Source organism: Anabrus simplex, chromosome 2, assembly GCF_040414725.1.
Source record: "Anabrus simplex isolate iqAnaSimp1 chromosome 2, ASM4041472v1, whole genome shotgun sequence".
In the NCBI taxonomy this organism is placed as follows: domain Eukaryota; kingdom Metazoa; phylum Arthropoda; class Insecta; order Orthoptera; family Tettigoniidae; genus Anabrus; species Anabrus simplex.
This window is the reverse complement of record NC_090266.1, coordinates 910137836-910158944: the sequence shown is the minus strand read 5'-3', so window position 1 is coordinate 910158944 and position 21109 is coordinate 910137836. Positions and strand designations below refer to the sequence as shown.

The following is a 21109-nucleotide window of genomic DNA, read 5'->3' as shown; positions in this document are numbered from 1 at the left end:
TTATTACCGTGTTCTATGACAAGGTAGCAAACATAATTGGAAGTGACACGTTTGACCATCATCGAAATTATCTTTCTTAACAACAAATATAAGTGTTAAGAATTACAGATTTGAAGGCTCCATTAAAGAATTGATTTTAACACAATAATAGCATTTTTATTTCTTCTGTGCATAGAACGTAAATTGATATACAGTACATTGGTATTCATCACTGGGAAACGAGAAGAAATTATGTGTCTTTTATTATCACAATTCACCTCCAAAAGGGAAAATTCAGATGAAGCTTACGACTTTACATCTATGAATGCAATATAGAGAGTATCATGGTCCATCATGACTATACACAGTCAAGGTTAATTGTTACATAATAAAACAACCGGATGAAGAATATGTGCATTTTATATACTTTTTATTAGTTTTCTAGTCCTTCATACCTCATAGTAGTACTATACCTATCATGTGTTCTAGGATGATATTCCATCCGATGACGAAAGCCCAGAATTCTCCAACACTAATGTAGGTGTAAATGTAAGCGGATCCTGCTTTTGGGACTCTGGTTCCGAATTCGGCGTAACAGAGAGCGGCCAGGAGCGATGTAATCCCAGCCAGGAAGAAGGAGAGCACAATTCCAGGACCCGCCATATCCCGGGCAACAGGACCAGTCATCACGTAGATACCAGCTCCCACCATGTGACCAACACCTGTAACAAAAGAAACATACTTGAAAAACGCGTGCAATTGGTCGATTTGGTGGTTATCGTGGTGGTGATATCAGTGCACTTCTACTACGCCAAATTGAAGAATTGATGGTATAAACTTGGATGACAGAATTTGGAAAATTTTGTAGATCGGTGTTCAGAAATACTCGATGTATTACCATGTTAAGACCGTCAAGAGTTAGAAGGGACATTAAAGAAATAACTCGTTAATATGAACATAATCTTTGGATGAATGACCAGTTGTTGGCGTGGAGTGGTTGATATTTCTCGTATACATCATCAAAGAAACAACAGAGACTCTCTCTCTCTCTCCCCTACGCTTAGGTTTTATGAATTTTATGCAGTTAACTCAACATTTGTTTCACGACCTGCAGTAGAAGCGTATGTTGAAGTTGGTCAAGCCTAATAACTTCTTACTCCCTTCTAAACTTCAAAATTGCAAGTTCCACTAAAGAAAATTTTCCATCATTTCTGAGTTGATCAAATCTTCAACTTTTCTGAACCCACCTCTTCCAAATTTTAGATGTCTGCTACCAAAAGGTGTTTGCCACCCATCGTATTCCGATTAGGGTGTGAGTTTAATCAAGTCATTCTTACTTTTGGTTGTCCGTGTGGTGTTTCCGTAAAATATGTGTACTTTCTCAGATACTCAGTGGTTCACCAGTGTTACACATCAAGGGCACCCATACCCGGGGGAAAGGTGGGGCCGCTCCGCCCCTCCCCTAGCTCTCAGGGAAAGGCAAAAATCTAGTCTAGTCAGGCGTTTTCCTTTCAAGAAAATGATTTAAAAGTCAGTATTATGTAGAAGTGGCAGTACCGTTCCCCACCAACAGGCGGGGAACACCGTGGGTTATTCTACCAGAGAATACAAGTCGCCATTTATCTTCCAAAATATTAAAAATACTACGTACCCCCAGGTCTGCCCCCCCCCTACAAACTGTCATATGGGCGCTGATGTTACACATCATACTGTTTGTGCATTGTACAGGCGGTTATGCCCATACAAGATACATTTCCTAATCCTACGGACATATACATACACGGTATTAGATACAGTACTTGCGGAAATGGAAAGTATTACTCCGTGAAGCACTTCTCGTACATGCCAAATTGTATGAAGATATTCCCCAAGTAACACATATCACGTATTAAATTATTTCGAACGTAATCCAACAAGCGAGATAGACGGAGGTGAAGTGCTGATTATGAGCTAAGAGTGCGAGCGTTTGACAAGAATGGGAGTTTCGGCTGAGCAATACCGTAATAATAATAATAATAATAATAATAATAATAATAATAATAATAATAATAATAATAATAATAATAATAATATCTTGTTACTATTTCTAGCCGGGTGCAGTCCTTATAAGGCAAACCCTCCCATGAGGGTGGGCGGCATCTGTCATGTGTAGGTAACTGCGTGTTATTGTGGTGGAGGATAGTGTTATGTGTGGTGCGTGAGTTGCAGGAATGTTGGGGACAGCACAAACACCCAGCCCCCGAGCCACTGGAATTAACCAATGGAGGTTAAAATCCCCGACCCAGCCGGGAATTGAACCCGGGACCCTCTGGACCAAAGGCCAGCACGCTAACCATTTAGCCATGGAGGCGGACAGCAATACCGATATGCTATAGGGAGGTGGCATGGTAGGACGAAAGTGACGTTCATCTAAAATTCTAACAGTTCCTATAACATAATGCAGCTAGTACTAAAATTAGTGGCGGTGATGTTAATGATCGGTGGTAATGAATTAAACCCTGGCCCTGGACTGTCTCAGGGGGACATCGAGAAGCTAAAGGAGGTCGTTAAAGATGTATGCCATGTGGACAAGACCTAGGAAATATTAATGGAATAGAATAAGGAAGCGCTACTTAAAAATAGAAGTGAGTGGTATTAAGGTGAGCTGTTTTCAAAGAACGGTCTCGAAAGCCAAGATTAACGGCCGAGAGGATTCGTCGTGCTGACCACACGGCACCTCGCAATCTGCAGGCCTTCGGGCTGAGCAGCGGTCGCTTGGTAGGCCAAGGCCCTTCAAGGGCTGTAGTGCCATGGGGTTTGGTTTTGGTTTGGTTTGGTTTGGTTTCGTTTTCAAAGAAGTCTGAATTAAATGAAATAAGGAATCACGTTCTGGACTTAGAAGAAAGGCTAAGGCAGTTTTAATTAAAGGAGACAGAGAAGATTTAAGGAGAAATATGATCATATATGGACTGAAAGATTTGGATAAAGAGAAGCAAAATGATATGCTGAACAAAGTAACTTCGTTGATCAAGGACAAAGTGAAAGTTGATTATAGTGATAGTGACATCGATAAGCCTTTCAGAATAGAGAAGAACACGAGAAGAAGACCGAGAAAAGTCGGGATGGTGTCGAGCATAAAGGCCGAGAAGGCGAGTCACTTGAAAGTGACTGCAAAATATGAATCAGGAGAGAAACCTTGATTTAGAAAAAATTAAAATCATGAGAACGCTACGCTTGCACTTATTAAATTAATGGAAGTTCGTCCCGCTAGGAAATTATCCATCCAAGATAATGACCACATTGAGCACGGGTACACATTGGTATTCGCGACGACATTGAATCAAATAATCGAATAACATCTTGAGAAGCTTCCATACCAGAAACACATGTTGTGTCAGTTCTCGAACAATCGTGTCTGGCGGCTTTTTTATTATTTTTTTGTTATTTGTTCGTGGCGTCGACCTCTGTAGAACTTTTGCCACTCCCTTCACCATATGATAGGAACCTGCGTGTAAGTGGAATTGCAGAAGTGCAGAGTGTTGAATGTGAGGAAAGGAACGTTAAGGATGGCACAAACACCCAGTCCCCAGGCCAGGGATATTAATCATTTACAATTAAAAACCACTGTCCCGCCCGGGAATCGAACCCGGAGCCGCCGGGTGACAGGTGGACGCGTTTCCCTCTACACTGCTGGGCCGGACTGGCTGGCTGCTAGTATTGCAATAATCGCCATCCCATAACAACCCAAATATGGTATATGGGAGACAAATCAGGGTACGGCTAGGCCAGTCAAGGATCCGTTCATCTCTCAGGGCTTCTCTGGTCTGATTTTCATTGTGTATTTTACATTAATGTCCTGGAACATGTCATTTGGTATGATGGCCATAAAGGATATGATAAGAGAGTCTACCATTCTTTCCATATACTGGCGGGCGGACATCCCATGAACAACAGCCAAATCAGCTCTTGCGCCATATGCACTAGCTCCCCACATCATAATTCCTGGGTTTGGAGAAGTATGCCTCTCAATAATCAGATATCCTTCAGAAACACCACAGAATGTCATTCATCAGCCAAGGTTTCCCTGGTTCTACACCATGCAAGTCTCTGCTTTTTTGTGGCATGGCGTTAAAGGTACACACCGCATGGGAAATAGTGAGCTCATCCCCGCTTCACGTAATCTATATCCGATGCTTCGTAGCGATATACTACCTGTAACTGCTGCTTGGACTTCAACTGTTGTCATTCGCCACTTCGCCAAAGCCATTCGCACAATCCGACGATCTTTTGTTGCTATGATTTGTCTGGAAGAACTTGTGCCTGATCTTCTTGCTACAGTAATCTCCATGGTCCATCTCCTCACAAATCGTTCTGCAGTCATTGCACCACCGCCAACTCTCTAGGCTATCAGTCTGTATGATGCTCCAAAGTCCTTCATACCAAATAAGCGACCCTCCTCAAACCGAGAGAGTTGGCTATAATTTGGGCATGCACGCCATCTGGCATGCTGTAATCTTCAGTCTACCTAAAATATTACCGTAATCTTATTACACTCAACAGCAGCAGTAATACTTAGCTTGTATGGATGGCTGTAGAATTACAGCGAATATGCTTGCATAACAATCAAAATGTAATTAGGTCGATATTACGTGCCATACGAATCACATACAGCATACTTCGTTACATTATGTTAAGTTCTTCATGCTGTAACATTTCCCATTTCCGCTAGAGTATATACACATATTTATGAAAATTGTAACACCTTGAAGGAGTCTTAAGAACAGAATCAAATTTATTCTACGTATTACTAATACTAATAAACATGAATGATTTAGTTTCAGACTATTAGTATTTTGTGAAACATCTAAGCCAGGGCCAATCAAACGCCAAAAATCTCACGCGTGCAAACTGAGGCGCAGAGTTCCTGTGTACAGTACATCGGTCCCACTCGGCTTGGCTCGGACCAACGCTTCGTCTCTGGGCTACTCGGGTAAGCTCGGCTCAACTTGGCTCGGATTTGGAGCGCTACAGAGCAAGTGAGATAGAGGGGGACAGGCGGAGCGAGCGAGACAGGCGTGGGGAAAGAGAGAGACAGCGCTATTGCTCCAAATCGAGGAGTGGGGTCTGCACTCTGGTTAACCAAGCGAAGTCGTCTTTTGTACCGTGCACAGCGCAATGCACTGGTGCATGCACCCTGAGAGGCCCTGATCTAAGCGCTGAAATGAGAGCTGCCATTCGCCGTGGGTCATTGAATCAAAAAGACCTTCGATGTTGGTCTGGAAAATTGCCTACTAGACTGCTTCTATACTAATCCACGATTCATGCCCAGTTTTTTCCGGTCCTACACCATGACGGACTAGTTATGGACCGACCATGACTACTATACCGTCTAATACGTATACGGTCATCACTGTTGTCCAAATTTAAGCAGGATTCGTCCAAACACACGACGTGTTGCGAGTTTGTACGCTCCTGCGTATGTTAATGAGCCTATTGTATCCAGAGACGTCGACATTCCAAGGTCAAGACAATGCACTATGAAGGAGTACGTACAACTAATCCTTCCTGAAGCAGACGACGTTTAACAGTGAAAGCAGACAACGACTAGCCTGTTATACTGCTCCACCATTGGAGGAACACTTACGATGAATCGGTATAATCCGTCACTGTCATGCAAACGAGATGTCTGTAGATCCTGTGATGGCATCACAGTTCGTGATCCACTTCAGGATTTTCCATGCCTTCGATCCCTTTTCATCACTGCTTCCACACTCAGATCATTGTTGAAGCATTAGGATGTGATGCGAAAATTCAACTTCAAACAGGTCGATTTTATTCGTCCCCGTTCAAACTCTGTTGTTAGTTTATACTGTGTCATTTTGGTATCAAAAGGCATAGAGACTCCCGAAAAATGTTTATAGCCTGTTGATTCTGATACACTAGTTCATTAGCTCTTCAATTATTCTTTATTTTATACGCATAACATGAGACTTGAGAGGGCACTGTCGGGTCCAGGAATGCCAGGAATTCAAAATCACGTGTTGCTCATATCCTGCTTTGCATTCACTTTAAGTTCCACATATATTTCTGCCCTTCTTCATTGTGTTGCAACTTTTATAAACATGAATAACTTTGTGTATACAGAGTATCCCTCAATCGCCGTCCACTTCTTGAACTTATATCTCGTAGTTATGCATGGCGCGCCGATAACGCTGGTTGCATGTTAGAAGAGTTTCAGGGGTGATAAAAATTAGCTTCAGTTACGACTTGAGACTCTATTAGTGGTGTGTATTCGTCAAAATAAGTTGTGATGTTCCTGAATACGACTAGTGAACCTACGCTAAATATCGTCATATTCAATTAATGTGGTGTATACTACCGGCAGTGTTGCTAATATAGGGGCATTCCATCACTAGGTGCGGATGTTATTGAATTGTCATCTTTTTTCCTCTTTGCATTGGGAAGCTTTTCGGTAGTATGGAAATTCATTCTGTGATATAACAAATGATAATTAGAGGTTATTATTTTGCATTCTTTTGCATGTTTTACCGTTTTGGGATGATCAGTCATTATTTCAACTCTAAAGAAAGTTTGAGACCAATTTTGAAGAATATTTTGATTTTTTTAATTTAATGCATGTATTCTTTAGTGTCCGACTGATCTTCCATGATCAAGCAAACTGACCGGCAGCTGTTGGTGATTAAGCAAGGGTAAGGAATGGATTTAGAACCGTGAGTCTTGTGTTTCCAAGATATGTGCAGGAACACAATACAGAACTCTGATAATTAGGAGAAAGTATTTTGGAACGTGTCTCAAGCGCTAGGAATACATCAGTCATACATGGCTCATTCACCCCCGCGTACCACAAGGCTAAAAACAAATGGAAACGAGAAGGTATTGGAAACAACTGTTCTATAACTTTCCGCTTCACTACAGAATTACCCTCCCAAGCAGTTTCGTGCAATAAAAATGCCAGAACTAAAACCACCATTACGTGTATTTTATAATCAGCTATAGAACTGTTCCGGAAGATCAGTATGTCCATATTCATGTATACCTCCAAGTAAATTAGGAAATAATTATTTCTGTAAAAACAAGAGCTGTGTAGTGAGTAGAACAGGGATATATTACTTGTAAAACCATTGTTACACAGTCACCAGAATTTAGTTTTTCAATATTTTAGTCATTTTTTATTTATTTTGGAGCATTTTCCCAGAAATGTTAGGGCATTTTATGGATCTTTTCAATGATTTTAGGTCATCAACATCCGCTCCCTACCAATCACATCCATAACGTTTATTTTTTATGCTATTTCTTATTATACAAACATAAAATCCAGGTACTGTGGAATAGAAAGGTTTTTTCTTGTTAATGACATCGTAGATTTTCCTCGCACCGAAATCTTGTACCTGGGATATTGAAACAGCTCCTCTGTGATCCGTGTTTCCTCTATACGGTGAACAGAAGGAGGGGTAGGAGGTTGGTTTCTGTACCGGGTGTAGGCCTACTAGTGTGCTTCTGTTCCGGTGTCTGAGTGTGAGAATGTGAGGTTTCCTACAGAGTCTACGCCGTAAGATCTGCGTTCATGTAGTATTTTGGCTTTAGGACAGAAGTCACTTCTACTCCAGGCCGTGCTGACAAAGCGCACATTCCAATTGCAGCTTATCATCGTTAGTAAACTTTGATGTTAATTTTTTCAGTATCGCACATAACTTAGGTCCGTGTGTGTTAGACTATTGGTTGTTAGTAGATGTTGTCGCCATGCTCCCTTGTTTGTATGAGTGAGCGGGCACCAATCTGGCAACATCGCATCGGAAGTGTGGTACTCCTATACGGTAGGAGGACAACATTCGGTGTGCTGCTGTGTTAGTTCAGCGGCAAACCGCGAGTACGTTTCATTTGGCTCACGAGCGCGTGGTTTACAGTTCAAATTCCCCAACCGATTAACTTCCCCCATTGCTTTACAATCCTTCATTTACTTCTTATTTGTAGTTAATTTTTGTTCACCTTATGTTTCTTCATTTTTAATTTGGAAATCAATTCACACGTGCAACTTTCTTCCTTTTTTATTTGGAAAGTAATTCGCATGTGCAATTCATAATGAACTTTCATCACATTCTGCATACCTGGTGCTGAGGTATGTAAGTAAACCTTTAATTTTCTCCCGATATTACAGTTACACAACCTAATCGATCTTAAGGGAGAAAAATAACAATTCTCAATTGAAAAAAAAACAACCATGCAAAACTACGACAGTTACAGCAAAGACAAAAAACAAAGGAACCTAGATTTCATGGACCATGCATTATAAAGATACAATGATACCCCACACTGGTGGGCATAACAGCACAAAATAAAGAAAACAAGGGAAAAGTTAGTCCACTAGCTTCTCGGCCAGCTGGGTTAAAGGTAAGACTAAACGGGGCAAAGTACGGCAAAGTACGGCAACCCCAGGTTTAAACAACCTCACTTCCTAGGTACGTGATGACATGTGTCACCCGATACCTCCTGATCTAGCATCTATTTCATATGCTAGTAAGTCTCCCTGTGGTGGCACACGCCAGCACCTCCCCTCCCCCCTTCCCCGCTGCTAGTCAGCAGATAGGAAGGCTGACAACTCCACTGTGCTGATTCACTAACTTACACACTGCTTGTGTCATGACAACCATTATACTACCTCCTCTTGGCACAACTGAGACTTTGCCTTTAAGTCTACTGAACATCTGTTTCTGATTTTTGTCAAAAACCTACACAAATTTCCAGCACTTTTCCATTCCGTCACTAACCACCTCAAAAGCTTATCTTCATTGCACGGATGAGAAGTCCACTCCACTGTTGTTTATTAAACATCCGCCTCTCTGCCAGCGTTTCTTTACACTCTGTCAGCAAATGAAAGTCTTTCCTTTCTTCACCACATAATACACACAACGTATTTACTTTTAACTTCGTCCAGCCTTTATTAACATATACACCTAACAACCACCAGATTAGCCCTCTTCTCACCCCCTATTTACATTTACCACTCTCAAATTCAGCATGTGATTAACCCTCAGAAACATTTTAGGGTAGCCCTCTTCTGGCATTCGCCCTCTAATTCTTGTTCTATCCAGTAATCGGGAGATTGTGGGTTCGAGCCCCACTGTCGGCAGCCCTGAAGATGGTTTTCCATGGTTTCCCATTTTCACACCAGGCAAATGTCGGGGCTGTACCTTACTTAAAGCCACGGCCGCTTCCTTCCAATTCCTAGGCCTTTCCTATCCCATCGTCGCCGTAAGACATATCTGTGTCGGTGCGACGTAAAGCAAATAGCAAAAACAAAAAAATCTTGTTCAGCAATATCTCTCGCCCTGTTAATCACGTGTTTCCAATGCGTGCCCTTACTCCGGCCCCATTTAACGTTATAAAACTCGCCCAACCCCAGTCTATCTACGGTGTTTTTCACCTTGTCCACCCAGTAATAACCATAATTGTCCTCCATTTTACTTTGGCGGGCTGACTGTAGGATCAGGCCCCCTACCCCTTCTCTTAATCTACACCAGTAACCAAGCACTTTTTAAAAAAAATATCGATCTTAATATACTCTTTACACAACATCTTCACACGTGCACTCGCGGTGCACAAGGGTAGGCCCGTGCCAATCTTGCAGAACCCACTCTCTACCTGCTCTGATATCACACACTCCCTTTCTACGCCTCAAACCTCCGAAGCATATAGCATTTTACCCTTCACCACCGTATTAAATACCATGCTTTGTATAGCATAGCTTGCTCCCCTAAATTTATTTTCCAATATCCTATTTACTGAGAGTGCTGCTTGGCCTTTCCATTTGGCACGCCTAATCTGCTCCATCCAGCTACCATTTCTACTCAGCATCCCCCCCAGGTACTCCATATTTCCACCACCTCAATCTCTTCCCCGTTTATTGCCCACTGTACTCCCGGATTCTTTTTATTCCCTTTCCTGCATACCATCACCTTAGACTTCTTACTGTTGATCTTTAATGACCATTTCTCCGCAAAACTCCCTACTTTATTCCAACTTCTTTGCAAACCCCCAGCTGTCAACGACAGCAACAACACATCATCCGCAAAGATCAATCCTGGAATTTCTTGTTTGCTTAGTACCGGGTAAGCCCCTTTTCTCTCTACATGGCCATCTAGTAGGTCGTTTATAAACAATAGGAAAAGGATTGGCGACAATTTACACCCCTGTTTCAACCCAACGTTCGACTCAATCACTCCACCCACCACCCCTTCCTCCACCTTGATGCTACAATAGACTTTCTCGTAAATACTTCTGACCGCTCTTCTCATCTTCTCTCCCACCCCAACCCTCCCCAATCTTTCAAACAGGGCCTCCCTGCTCACTGTATCGAACGCCTTCTGGAAGTCAATTGTGGCCATAAATACTTTGACGCCTGCCTTTCTCACATATTTATCAATTATGGTTCTTACGATCATTAAATTATCAGCCGTCATCCTCCCCTTCCTAAATCCATTTTGAAAACACGATAGAATAGAGTAATCCTCTGCCCACTTCCTCAATCTATTTGCTAGAATACCCGTGTACACCTTGCTCAGGGAGTCAAGCAGGGTTATACCTCTATAATTACTGGGATTAGTCCTTTCTCCTTCTTTTTTTTATAAATAGGACATATAATCCCCTTCTGCCATTCTTTAGGGAATTTCGCCCCTTCAAATATCTTGTTTAGGAATGTTACCAAACACTCCATCATCTGCTTATTTTCTGCTACTTCCTTCCAATACACATTAGTTATCGCACTTTCCCCACCCGCAAGTCCTGGTCTTCAATTTCTTAATAACTCCCATCACCTTCTCACCTGTTATTCTCTTTTTCAGCACTTGGCAGCCCCTCTCTAGCCCCCTATTCACTTTATCATCTCCGTCAATCCTTACCCACCCTTCCTGTTCGCCTAAAAGTTCCTGGAAATACTATACCCATGTTCCATATTCGATTTTCGGTTTCGTCACTCTATTCGTTCCCCTATTATTTGTTTAACCCTTGCCTACACCTTATCTCCTTCCCTGTTCTTGCACTCCCTATTTAAAACCTCCGTTTGAGCCTCCTGCCAACCCTTTTTCTTCTCTCCTATCATTTTCTTGAATTCCTTCCTCATCCTGCAAAATTTTTCTCTTAACCCCCTCCCACCATGTTTCCTGAACTCAGCCAACGCTCTCAACACTGCCTTCCTTTTTGCCTTACATTCCTTATCGAACCAACCCTCTCCCACCTCTCTATTCTTATTCCTGTATGATTTCTCCTCCGCTATTTTCCGCCCCGGATACTCCAGTAGCTCTACTGCTCTGTCAGTATTATTACCTTCTATTGCTACCTCAATCCCCACCCTGATGATCTGGAATTCTTCCTCCTCCAGGTATTTGCTTAACATCGCTCTCCCCTCCTCTGACCAGATATACTTAGGAACTCTGCGACCTTTCACACTCCCCACTCTTCCTGAACCCTTCTCTTCTGCACCCCATCCCTATTTATGATTACATATACCGGGGAGTGGTGGGATTCCACCCAATCAACCACTTCCATCCTGTTGTTAATAATGTCCAACATATCATCCGAACTCATAATCACATCAATAACACTACTTCCTTAATTTGTAATATATGTCAATTTTCCTTCCCTATCGCCCTTCGGCCACCCATTTAGAATATACAAGTCACACTCCCCACATACTTCTAACAACTTCTGACCGTAAATTTTTCTCACTTTATCTTCACTTTTCCTATCTCCCATCTTTACTCCCCTTTCCTCTTTACCATATTCTGGACCAGAGCACCCTATTATTGCATTTAAGTCCCCTAACAAAATCAATCCGTCCTCTTCGTACTTTCCACTAATAATATTTATTTCCTCTATCAGGCCATCAAAGAAGTAATCATTCGCATATATTGATCCCCTTGGGGGGTTGTATATAAAACCCAAACACATTTTTCCTTTCCGCCCCCCCCCCATTTTAAACCTAACCCATAAAACCTCTTCTAGCTCATTTTCTATATCTATAACTTGATCACGTAGTTCATCTTTAACTAATAATGAAATTCTGCCCGAAGTTCTCCCCTTCTTTCCTTGCTTTTTCTTCGTTTTATTTCTTATCACGAACCCCTTCCAGGTTAGATGTGTCCCTTCTTTTAGCCATGTCTCTAGGAAGGCCACTAAATAAAAACTCTCCACCATCTTGCAAACCTCTTCGTTCCCCAACTTACTTCCCACCCCTTCAATATTTACAACGCCTATCTTACACCCTAGCTACCTACTACCCTCCCCCTACCCTCTCCTTATCACCCTTATTTTTATTTACCTTAGCAGCGTTATTTAACTTACTTCTAGTTCTACGAAGTGCTTCTGTTTCCTCTCTGCTCTCTCCCTTCTTAGCCGCCCTTACAGGCTCTTTGTTCCCCCTCTCCTCTTTCCCTTTATTTCTCTTCCCCCACAGACCTTTCAGGCTTACACTTCTAGTTCTGGTCGTTACCTTTCTCCGGGTACTTGCCACCTCTTCCACTCCAGCACTTTCCAGTGGCGCACGATTGTTTACGTTACGCTCCACTCCCTGATCGTCCTCTTCTTCTTCCCGGCCATCTTCACTCTTGGCTCCTCTTCTTTCTTCACGCTGGTCCTCGCTCCCCCTCTCGCCAACCGCCGTTTCTCACTCATCCACCACCGAGCTCTCCTCTTCTCTTGTCACGCCTATCGCTCTCTTTTCTGTAATCGTCTGTAAATAATTTTGGTCCATATGTTGCAACCTTTCCATTGACCATTCTCTTACCCAGCGGCCATTTCCCACCACCAACTTGTTCCACCTAATGAACGCTCTCAATCCCTGTTTCATCGCACACCACATGTGTCTTCTTAGCACTTTCAACTCTCTGCTCGCTTCACTACCTATATCCTGTTTCAACCATATCTTCTCTTCCTTTAAATTCCCTGCGTTCCTTAGGATAATGTCCGCCATCAGGGTAGACATCAGCGTGAGCTTAATTGGTCTCCCACCTCCGCCTTTCACTCTTCCCACTCTCTGTGCCTCATCAATATCTACTTCACTAAAATTTATCTTCATTTTGTCCCGTATCAAGTTCACTATCTTATAAACTAATGCCACCTTATCTTTTTTCGCTGTTTCTTCAACTCCATATATCAAAATATATTTTCTCATTCGTACCTGGATCCCATCGATCATTTCTCTCTTTAGTTTCGCCACCTCCCCCTCCAGCACCTGGACTTTCAATCGCATTTTCTCCCTCTCCACCTCATTTCTCCCCACCTTCTCCTTCAACTCGTCCACTTCACTTTTAACACACTGTCGCAAGTTCTTTAGCTCCTTGGAATGGTCACGTATCATCTCCTTCAGTTGGTCTACCTGACACGTCTCCTTCACCACTTCTTTTAGCGCCGCTATCTCTTCCCACCCTAGGGCACCAATTGGGCCTGGCCCTGGGTTTAACTCCACTAAACCTATTATTAGCAGCACTGATAGCACTGGTGGTGAGGTACTATTCCTATCACCATTGTAGCATGTTGCCAGTTCCGGAACTAATGAAAGACGTACCACTTACATTAAGTCTAAGAATGTGGTTGCATGAAGATGGAGCAACGGAACTTCTAGGAAAGGCTGTACAGCATAATTTGAACACAGCTCGGCCAGACCGCTGTATTGGTCCTGACGATTCCATACGATTTCCTGCCAGGTCCCCTGATTTAAATCCATTCGACATCTTTTCTGTGGGGTTATCTGAAGTTCATTGTGTATTAAAACAACCAAAGTGACGACATTTTCGGGCTAACAGAGTGCATTCATGCTGCTGTCGTTTCATTTAATGGAAACATACTGCCGAGCGCGCAGACGGCGCCTTGAGATGTGCATTTCTGCTAATAAGGGCAACTTCGACCAGCGTCTGTAGATTAACTGTATGCTACTTTACAGGAATGCATGATTTATTATTATATTACTATTATTATTATATGGGAATAAGCACATTAAGATTACGCAAAGTACGTATAGCCGTGCATTTGGCATCCTCTGTGCCCATATTTCTTTCATTATTTTACTGTGGGCTTCCTTTTTCTCTTCAGACCAGGTTGTTCCAGTCTTCTTATTCACGGCTCGTTTGTTTCGCGAACCCATTTCATTGTGTCAGTTTTAGCTTTACTCCTATTTTCATAGATCTCGACTCTTTGTTTGGTAAGTCTGTCTGGATGCATTCTTTTAATATGACCATAGAATTTTAGCATGCGTTTTCTAATGTCACTGTGAATATTTGTGTATTGTTTGATTTCCTGTCTGCCTCTCAGTTGGTATTGTGAGTTGGTGAGTTATAAGACTAAAATTTATTTTATGATTTTGCGTTCCTATTTCTCGGAGTTTTCGATGTCTGTTTTCCTGTTCAAAATTAACGTTTCTGATCCATAAAAACATTCCGTTTTAATGACATTATTGCAATGTCTCAGTCTTGCATGCTTGGAAATACATTTTTTGTTACAGATATTTGGGTTAGTCGATGTGCAGTTTCCATCTTTTGGCATCTAAGTTAATTGGCTTTTATTTCGAGTCCATTTACCTGAATTATTTCACCAAGGTACTTAAAATGTGATACTCGATTAATTTTGTCATATTTTGTTTCCATGAATTTTGGTTCATGTTTGTTGCATGTCATGTAATCTGTCTTTTCAAAAGATATCTGAAGGCCGAATTTTTCCGCAATTACTTTCAGGAGTTCGATATGATTTTGGGCAGTTGAAATGTCTAGGGTTAATATTGCTAGGTCGTCTGCAAATGCAAAGCAATATATCGCTAGTTTTCCTCTGCCTAAAATGATTGGTTGGTGAATTTTGAGGACAAATCCTGTTTGCGCGAGGGCGAGAGTCCATCTCCTTGTCTTACTCCCGTTTTGATTTCAAAGGGATATGAGGTTTCCGCCATGAAATAAACCTTGGACTTCGTGTCTGTCAGTGTCTGTTTTATGATTGAAAGAGTTTTCGTGTCTAAACCTTATTCTTTCAATACTTCAAAGAGTGATTTGCGATCAACTGAATCATTTACTTTTATTTTTATTATTATTATTATTATTATTATTATTATTATTATTATTATTATTATTATTATTATTATTATTATTATTGTTCCGGGGTTTCTGTGGAACGCAGAGGTGAAAGAATGGGTCCAACTACGATATCAAAGTTAATTTAAAACTTTAACAAAGGTTATATTTCTTTAGAATTTCCAAAAATCTACAAATAACAACGTAAGAGTTACAATTACAAATTTAGCAACAAGGCAAGGAAAATACAATATAGTGAATTCTACAAGTCCTGGGCTTCAAGCCCCTCGCTTTACGATTCTTGAGTTCTCAGCTCAAATTTACAAAAGAGCACAAATTTGTACCAGGCCAGAAATCCCCTAATTCAAAAAGCATTTATTCCCAAAATTACAACCTTCATTAATCTTACAAAAACTTTGAAAAAGAGCAAACAGGCTCTCAGTTTTCCAAGCCTACTCAAGGCAACATCAACTTACAATTCCTGGCCTCTCAAGGCACAACTTACAATTGGAAAAGGATTATAGAGGGGTATTTAATACCTAACCTACTGGGCCTACATGGAGAAAGAACAACGGTTAAATAAATGGCCCGAACACAAAATGAATGGAGGCGAACATTTTCACTCCTAGATGTGAACACTTAAAACCTAAAGGGCACTAGGCCGATGAAACAGAGGCTATTCCCAAACTACTGAGGTGACTCGTAAAGGGTAAATCAATGCATTACGGAAAGGAATAAAAACAGTAACAAAACGTAGTCAACTCAAGCCAAGAGGAAGAGCAGCTCGAGAGGGTACATCACTCTCTATCCCCGATTTACAGTTAAAGATTTTATGAAACTTTTTACAATAGCCGGCAGAAAGTTACATTTTTAGAAAAGTAGGTTACATAGTTAACGAATCGGACCTTTCCCTCGGGTTAAACTGTGGAGTTAGCAAGAAAGAAAGATGTTATGTGGCCATTACCTTGTAGTTGTACTGCTGACTGATGAAAGAGGCCACCCGCCTCCTGCTTTGACACACACACTTATTAAGATGACGATCAATTGGCCAAGAGACGAGAAAAGCCGCAGTTTATGAACCCTCAGGGAAGGTTCGAGATCATTCACGATTAATCAAGACACACCCACAGAATTTTTTGGTAGATTCAAAAGTGACACTCAGAATCGGAGAAGAAGCCTGTGATAGGTGGAAAATTAATTACAGAAATTAGTGATCGGTTGGATTCAAAACTGGAGGAAAGAAAATGTAAATATTGCCAACCCAAAAATAAATGAACATCAATTAGTTAAAAAAAACTAGAAATACAAAACTTCTTTAAATGATAGGTTCTTTCACTTCGCACCAGGGTGCATGATCATAGTTTTAAGTGGTGTCATCTGTGGAAGAATGTCCAAACTTCTCGATGAATGTCAAACAAAACGAATAAAAATTCACCCAGGTTAGGAAACTGCACCATAACAAAATTACATCATATTTCTGTGGTGACATCTTCAGAGTAGAATTCTAAGTTGGTGTAGTTTCAGTTTCACTCTTTTGCCACTAGAGGAGTTCGTTTAGGCGCAGAATTTAAATACACTACTAAAAATTATGATCATGCACTGTGGTTCAAGGTGGAAGAACTTAAAGAAGTTTCATATTCCTAGATTTTCCCTAACTGATCTATGTTCATTTATTTTTGGGTTGGCAATACTTCCTTTTCTTTCCGCCAGTTATGAATCTAGCCAATCACGAATTTTTGTAATTAATTTTTAACCAATCCCGCATTTCGTGTTCACTTTGAATCTGCCAATAAAAATTAAGTGGATGTGTCCCGATTAGTCTTGAATGATCTCGAACCTTTCCTAAGGGTATATAAACTGCGGCTTTTCATGTTTCCTGGTCAACTGATCATCGTCCTTCTGTGTGTGTGTTAAGGCAGGAGGCGGGGCCCCCTCTTTCTTCGGTCAGCGGAACATCTATAAGGTAATGGCCACATAACTTCATTCTTTCTTGCCACCTCCGCAGCTTTATTTGAGGGGAAGGCCCGAATATTTAATTATGTAACAGTACTTTTCTAAAATGTAACTTTTATTTTGGTTAATGTAAAAACTTCATAAAATCTTTAACTGTAAATCGGGGATAGAGAGTGAGTTACCCTCTCGAGCTCCCCTTCATCCTGGTTTGAGGTGACTACGTTTTTATAACTGTGTTCACCTGTAATGTGTTAAAGTAATTTCCATGCGAGCCACCTCAGTATCTTGGGAATAGCCCCTGCTTCATCTGCCGAGAGCCCTATAGGTTATAATATTTCATTATCTGGAGCGCAGTGTACGTCTCCATTCAGTTTGTGTTCGGGCCGTTTATTTAACCCGTTCTTTTTCGTAAAGGCCCTGTAGGTTGGGTACTATATACCCTGTATTAAGCAATTTCCATTTGTAAATCGTGCCTGGTGAGGCCAGAGAGTGTAATATTTTGATGTAAGATTGCCTTGAGAGGGCTGTAAGAAACTGAGAGCCTGTTAGCTATTTTTCAAAGTTTTATAGGAATAACGAGTGCCTCTGGAAGTCCAGATATTGTATTTTGGGAGCAAGTGCTCTTGAATTAGAGGATTTCTGGCCTTGAGTAAAGGATTCCTTATTTTTAATTAAAGTTTTGTAAACTGGATCCGGTATCTCTGGAATTTTAAAACTAGGAGCTTGAAGCCCAGAATCTGTAAAATTCACTTATCTTGGATTTTCCTAGTCTTGTTTCAAGATTGCTTTTGGACCTGACATGTTGTTATTTGTTGATTTATTGAAATTCTAAAGAAATATATCTTTCAGTTCAAGTTTTAAATCAATTTTGATATTGTAGATAGACCCATTCACCCCGGAACGTTCTTTAACTTCTTCCTGCTCCACGGGTATCCCCGTAACAATTATGATGATGATGATGATTATTATTATTATTATTATTATTATTATCATTATTATTATTATTATTATTATTATTATTATTATTATTATTGTTACGGAGTTTTTCCGTGGTAGGTAGAGGTGAAAGAAGGTGCGGGTGTGAATAGGTCTCCAGCTACGAAAGCAAAATTAATTTAAAATTTAACAAGGTCATATTTTCTTTTCAAAAACAAAGAAATAACAAGCATGGCAGGTACAAAGTAGCAAATCAAAAAGGGTAGTTACAATATTTACAGGAATTGGGCTTCGCGCCCTGATTTTACACTGCTTGGGCAATCAGCTCAGTTTTACCCCAAACACGAGTTTTAACAGAGGGGCAGAAAACCCCATTCATACCTAGGAGCCCTTGCTCCAAATTACACAGAAAAGCCTCCACGAGGCATACAACACTCCATTTTCGAAAGAGCCACTCGCTCTCAAAATTTAAGCCTCTCCCAGGCCACACCAAACTCCACCTTCAAGTTGTCCTCACTGGACATAGTCACAGGGGTAAAATACCCAACCTACTGAGGTCTATTAAATAAAAATGGGCAATTACATGACCTCTAAAATAACAATTTGAGTGGAGGCGATCTTGCACTCCCAATACACTTGTTTTTAAAAACCTAATCTGGCTCTAGGCCACTAATGCAAGGGCTAATCCCATACTACCGAGGTGACTTTAGAAAAGAGCAATTTGTTTTACATTAACGAAGAATAGGTTGAGAAAATAAGTTCACCTCAAGACAATGTGAGTGGGAGCTCGAGAGGGTTAGCACTCTCTATCCCAATATGCAGCTTAAAATAGAATAGAAGAAAAGATCGTTACATTTTAGGAAAAGGTTACATGGAGGAACGCTTCGCACCCGCCCCGAGAGTTAAACTGCTGAGCTAGCAAAGAAAGAATTTATTAATCGGCCATTACCTTATTGATGACCGCTGCCGAGGAAAGAGGCGCTTCCCGCCTCCTGCTATGTACTTTATACACTGAAAGATGGAACAGAAGTGGCCCGGAGACCCTAAAATCAGCAGTTTAAATACTCTCGCAGAAGGTTCTAGGCGTTAGGGGAATGAAAACACCCTCCCGCGATGATTTTATTGGTAAATCAATAAACCCCCTACACAATACTAAGAAGAAACACATAATTGGTGGAAAATTAATTCAAGAAATTCGGGATAGGCTAGATTTAAAACAAGGGGAAAGAAGGGGTTAATATTGCCAACTTAACCAAAGAATGAAAAAAAAATTTAGCAAAGAACAAACATTTGAAATAAAAATTTCTCCAACAAAATAGTTCTTTGACTCCGCACTAGGTTGCACTATTGTTGATCTTCAGTAGTGTCCTCTAGAAGAGAAAGTTCACACTTCTTACTTCAAGCGAAACAAAACCACATCAAAAATGACACAGTTCAAAAACTCAAAATTTTCCACGTGGTGACATCTTCTGAGAAAGTAGAGAATTAATAGCGTAGATAAAGTTCAGACTTCCTCCAGCAGAGGAGTTTCAACTGGCGCACATTTTAAATTAGCTGAGTGGAGGTGTACCGCCCGGTACAGACCTCCCCCCCCCCCCCCCCAAAAGTTCCTCCCGGGGTGACACATGAAATTGTTTGAAAACAAGGTCCAAGTTTTGATGTAGATATGGAGATTAATTGCCAAAAAAATTTATAAGATTTTCTTAATTTGGTTTGATTTAGTTTCAAAATTTGTTGTTGCAGATGAAGAATAGTTTTTAAGTTTGTAGAAGTAGAATTCTGAGGATAAAATTTTAATAATTAAAAGTGATGAAAAATTTTGCAATGTCCACCAAATATTGCTGTTGAATTCCCGAGTGTAGTCATTGCTTATCGTAACTGTCCATGTAGTTGAGGTTGATGAAGTTGGATGGCCAGACCGGCCGTTGCAGCTTGCGTCCAAAGGAGGCCGCTCGGACCCCTCAAGTACCCTGAGATACCGCTCGCCCGCACTATGAGGGGAGCAGAGGTGTTGAAACACGCCGCGCCCGCGGTGAACATATACAGGCTGCGGGCAAGTAGCAGGTCGTGCGCCGCACATCAGCCTTGGCCGGGAGGAGAGCTCCGGCTCGCCGTGCACATGTCGTCCTCGCTGGGGCCGATGGGGCCCTTCCTCAAACCCAGTTGCGGCGCGGCGCCCCGCGGCTGCGGGGGCACTGAAACATTAAACCTAGGCGGCAGAATTGTGTTGGACCATCATGTTTCTTTTGAGGGCACAGGCATGTAGAGAGATTGAGGGGCCAGCGGCGTGCAGATATCCATGGCATTTCATCTAAGCCAGCCACTGTGTGTAGTGGAGCAGGAGACGGGAGCGTGGTAATGGCCGTGGCAAGGACAGGATGGCAGTTTAACAAATCGGGGGAGGTTTCACAGAAATGCTTACATATAAAATAAAATAGAAGGAGCAGAATGCCTTAAGAGTGGAACTCAAAAAATATATAAACTTCATATTCCTATCAAATTATATGAAGCAAGTTGACACAAAATTTACACCGGTTTCACCTGGGACAGGTGAACCCTAAATATCCTCTCGGTGGCTGGATTGCTTACTAACAATGTAACCGGAGTAAGAAAATCGAGAATGATGCATGGCCCATGAAATCCGGGGGCAAGCTTGCCCGCGGGAACAAAATTCTTGACCATCACCTGGTCACCTACCTTCAAAGTGGTGGGTCTCCGTCCACGATCATACTTTTCCCTAACCTTTTCATGAGATACCTTAAGATTGGCTTTAGCCTTCTTCCAAAGATCTTTAATATTATCCGGATCTATTGTCTCGGGTAGAATGTCACTCAGAGACCAAAGGTTAGAGAGCGGCGTGTTGGGAACAAACTTGAACATCAAGGAAGCTGGAGTGAACTTATGAGATTCATGAACCGCCGAATTCAAAGCAAAAGCTAACCAATGCAGGGACGTGTCCCACCTGGAATGATCTTCATGATGATAGGCAATAAGTGCGGACCTGAGATTACGATTAACCCGTTCAGCCAGAGATGGTTGAGGGTAATAAGCAGAAGTAGTTACATGAGAGATGGATAAGTCAAAACAGAATTTACGAAATAAGTTAGATGTAAAAGCCTTAGCATTATCAGATACAATATATTGGCACGGACCAAAAGAAGCGAAAATAGAATTTAAGCAAGTAATGGTAGACT

General features: G+C 41.4%; 1 protein-coding gene across 1 annotated transcript in view; it reads right to left on the bottom strand.

Moving 5' to 3' along the window:
* Window positions 1–21109, bottom strand: part of LOC136863182 (cationic amino acid transporter 4) — a 186916-nt gene that overhangs the window by 134660 nt on the left and 31147 nt on the right. Inside the window, exon 2 of the mRNA XM_067139535.2 lies at window positions 453–701. Coding sequence (XP_066995636.2) covers window positions 453–701 — 249 coding nt within the window. The remainder of the gene's footprint in view (window positions 1–452; window positions 702–21109) is intronic.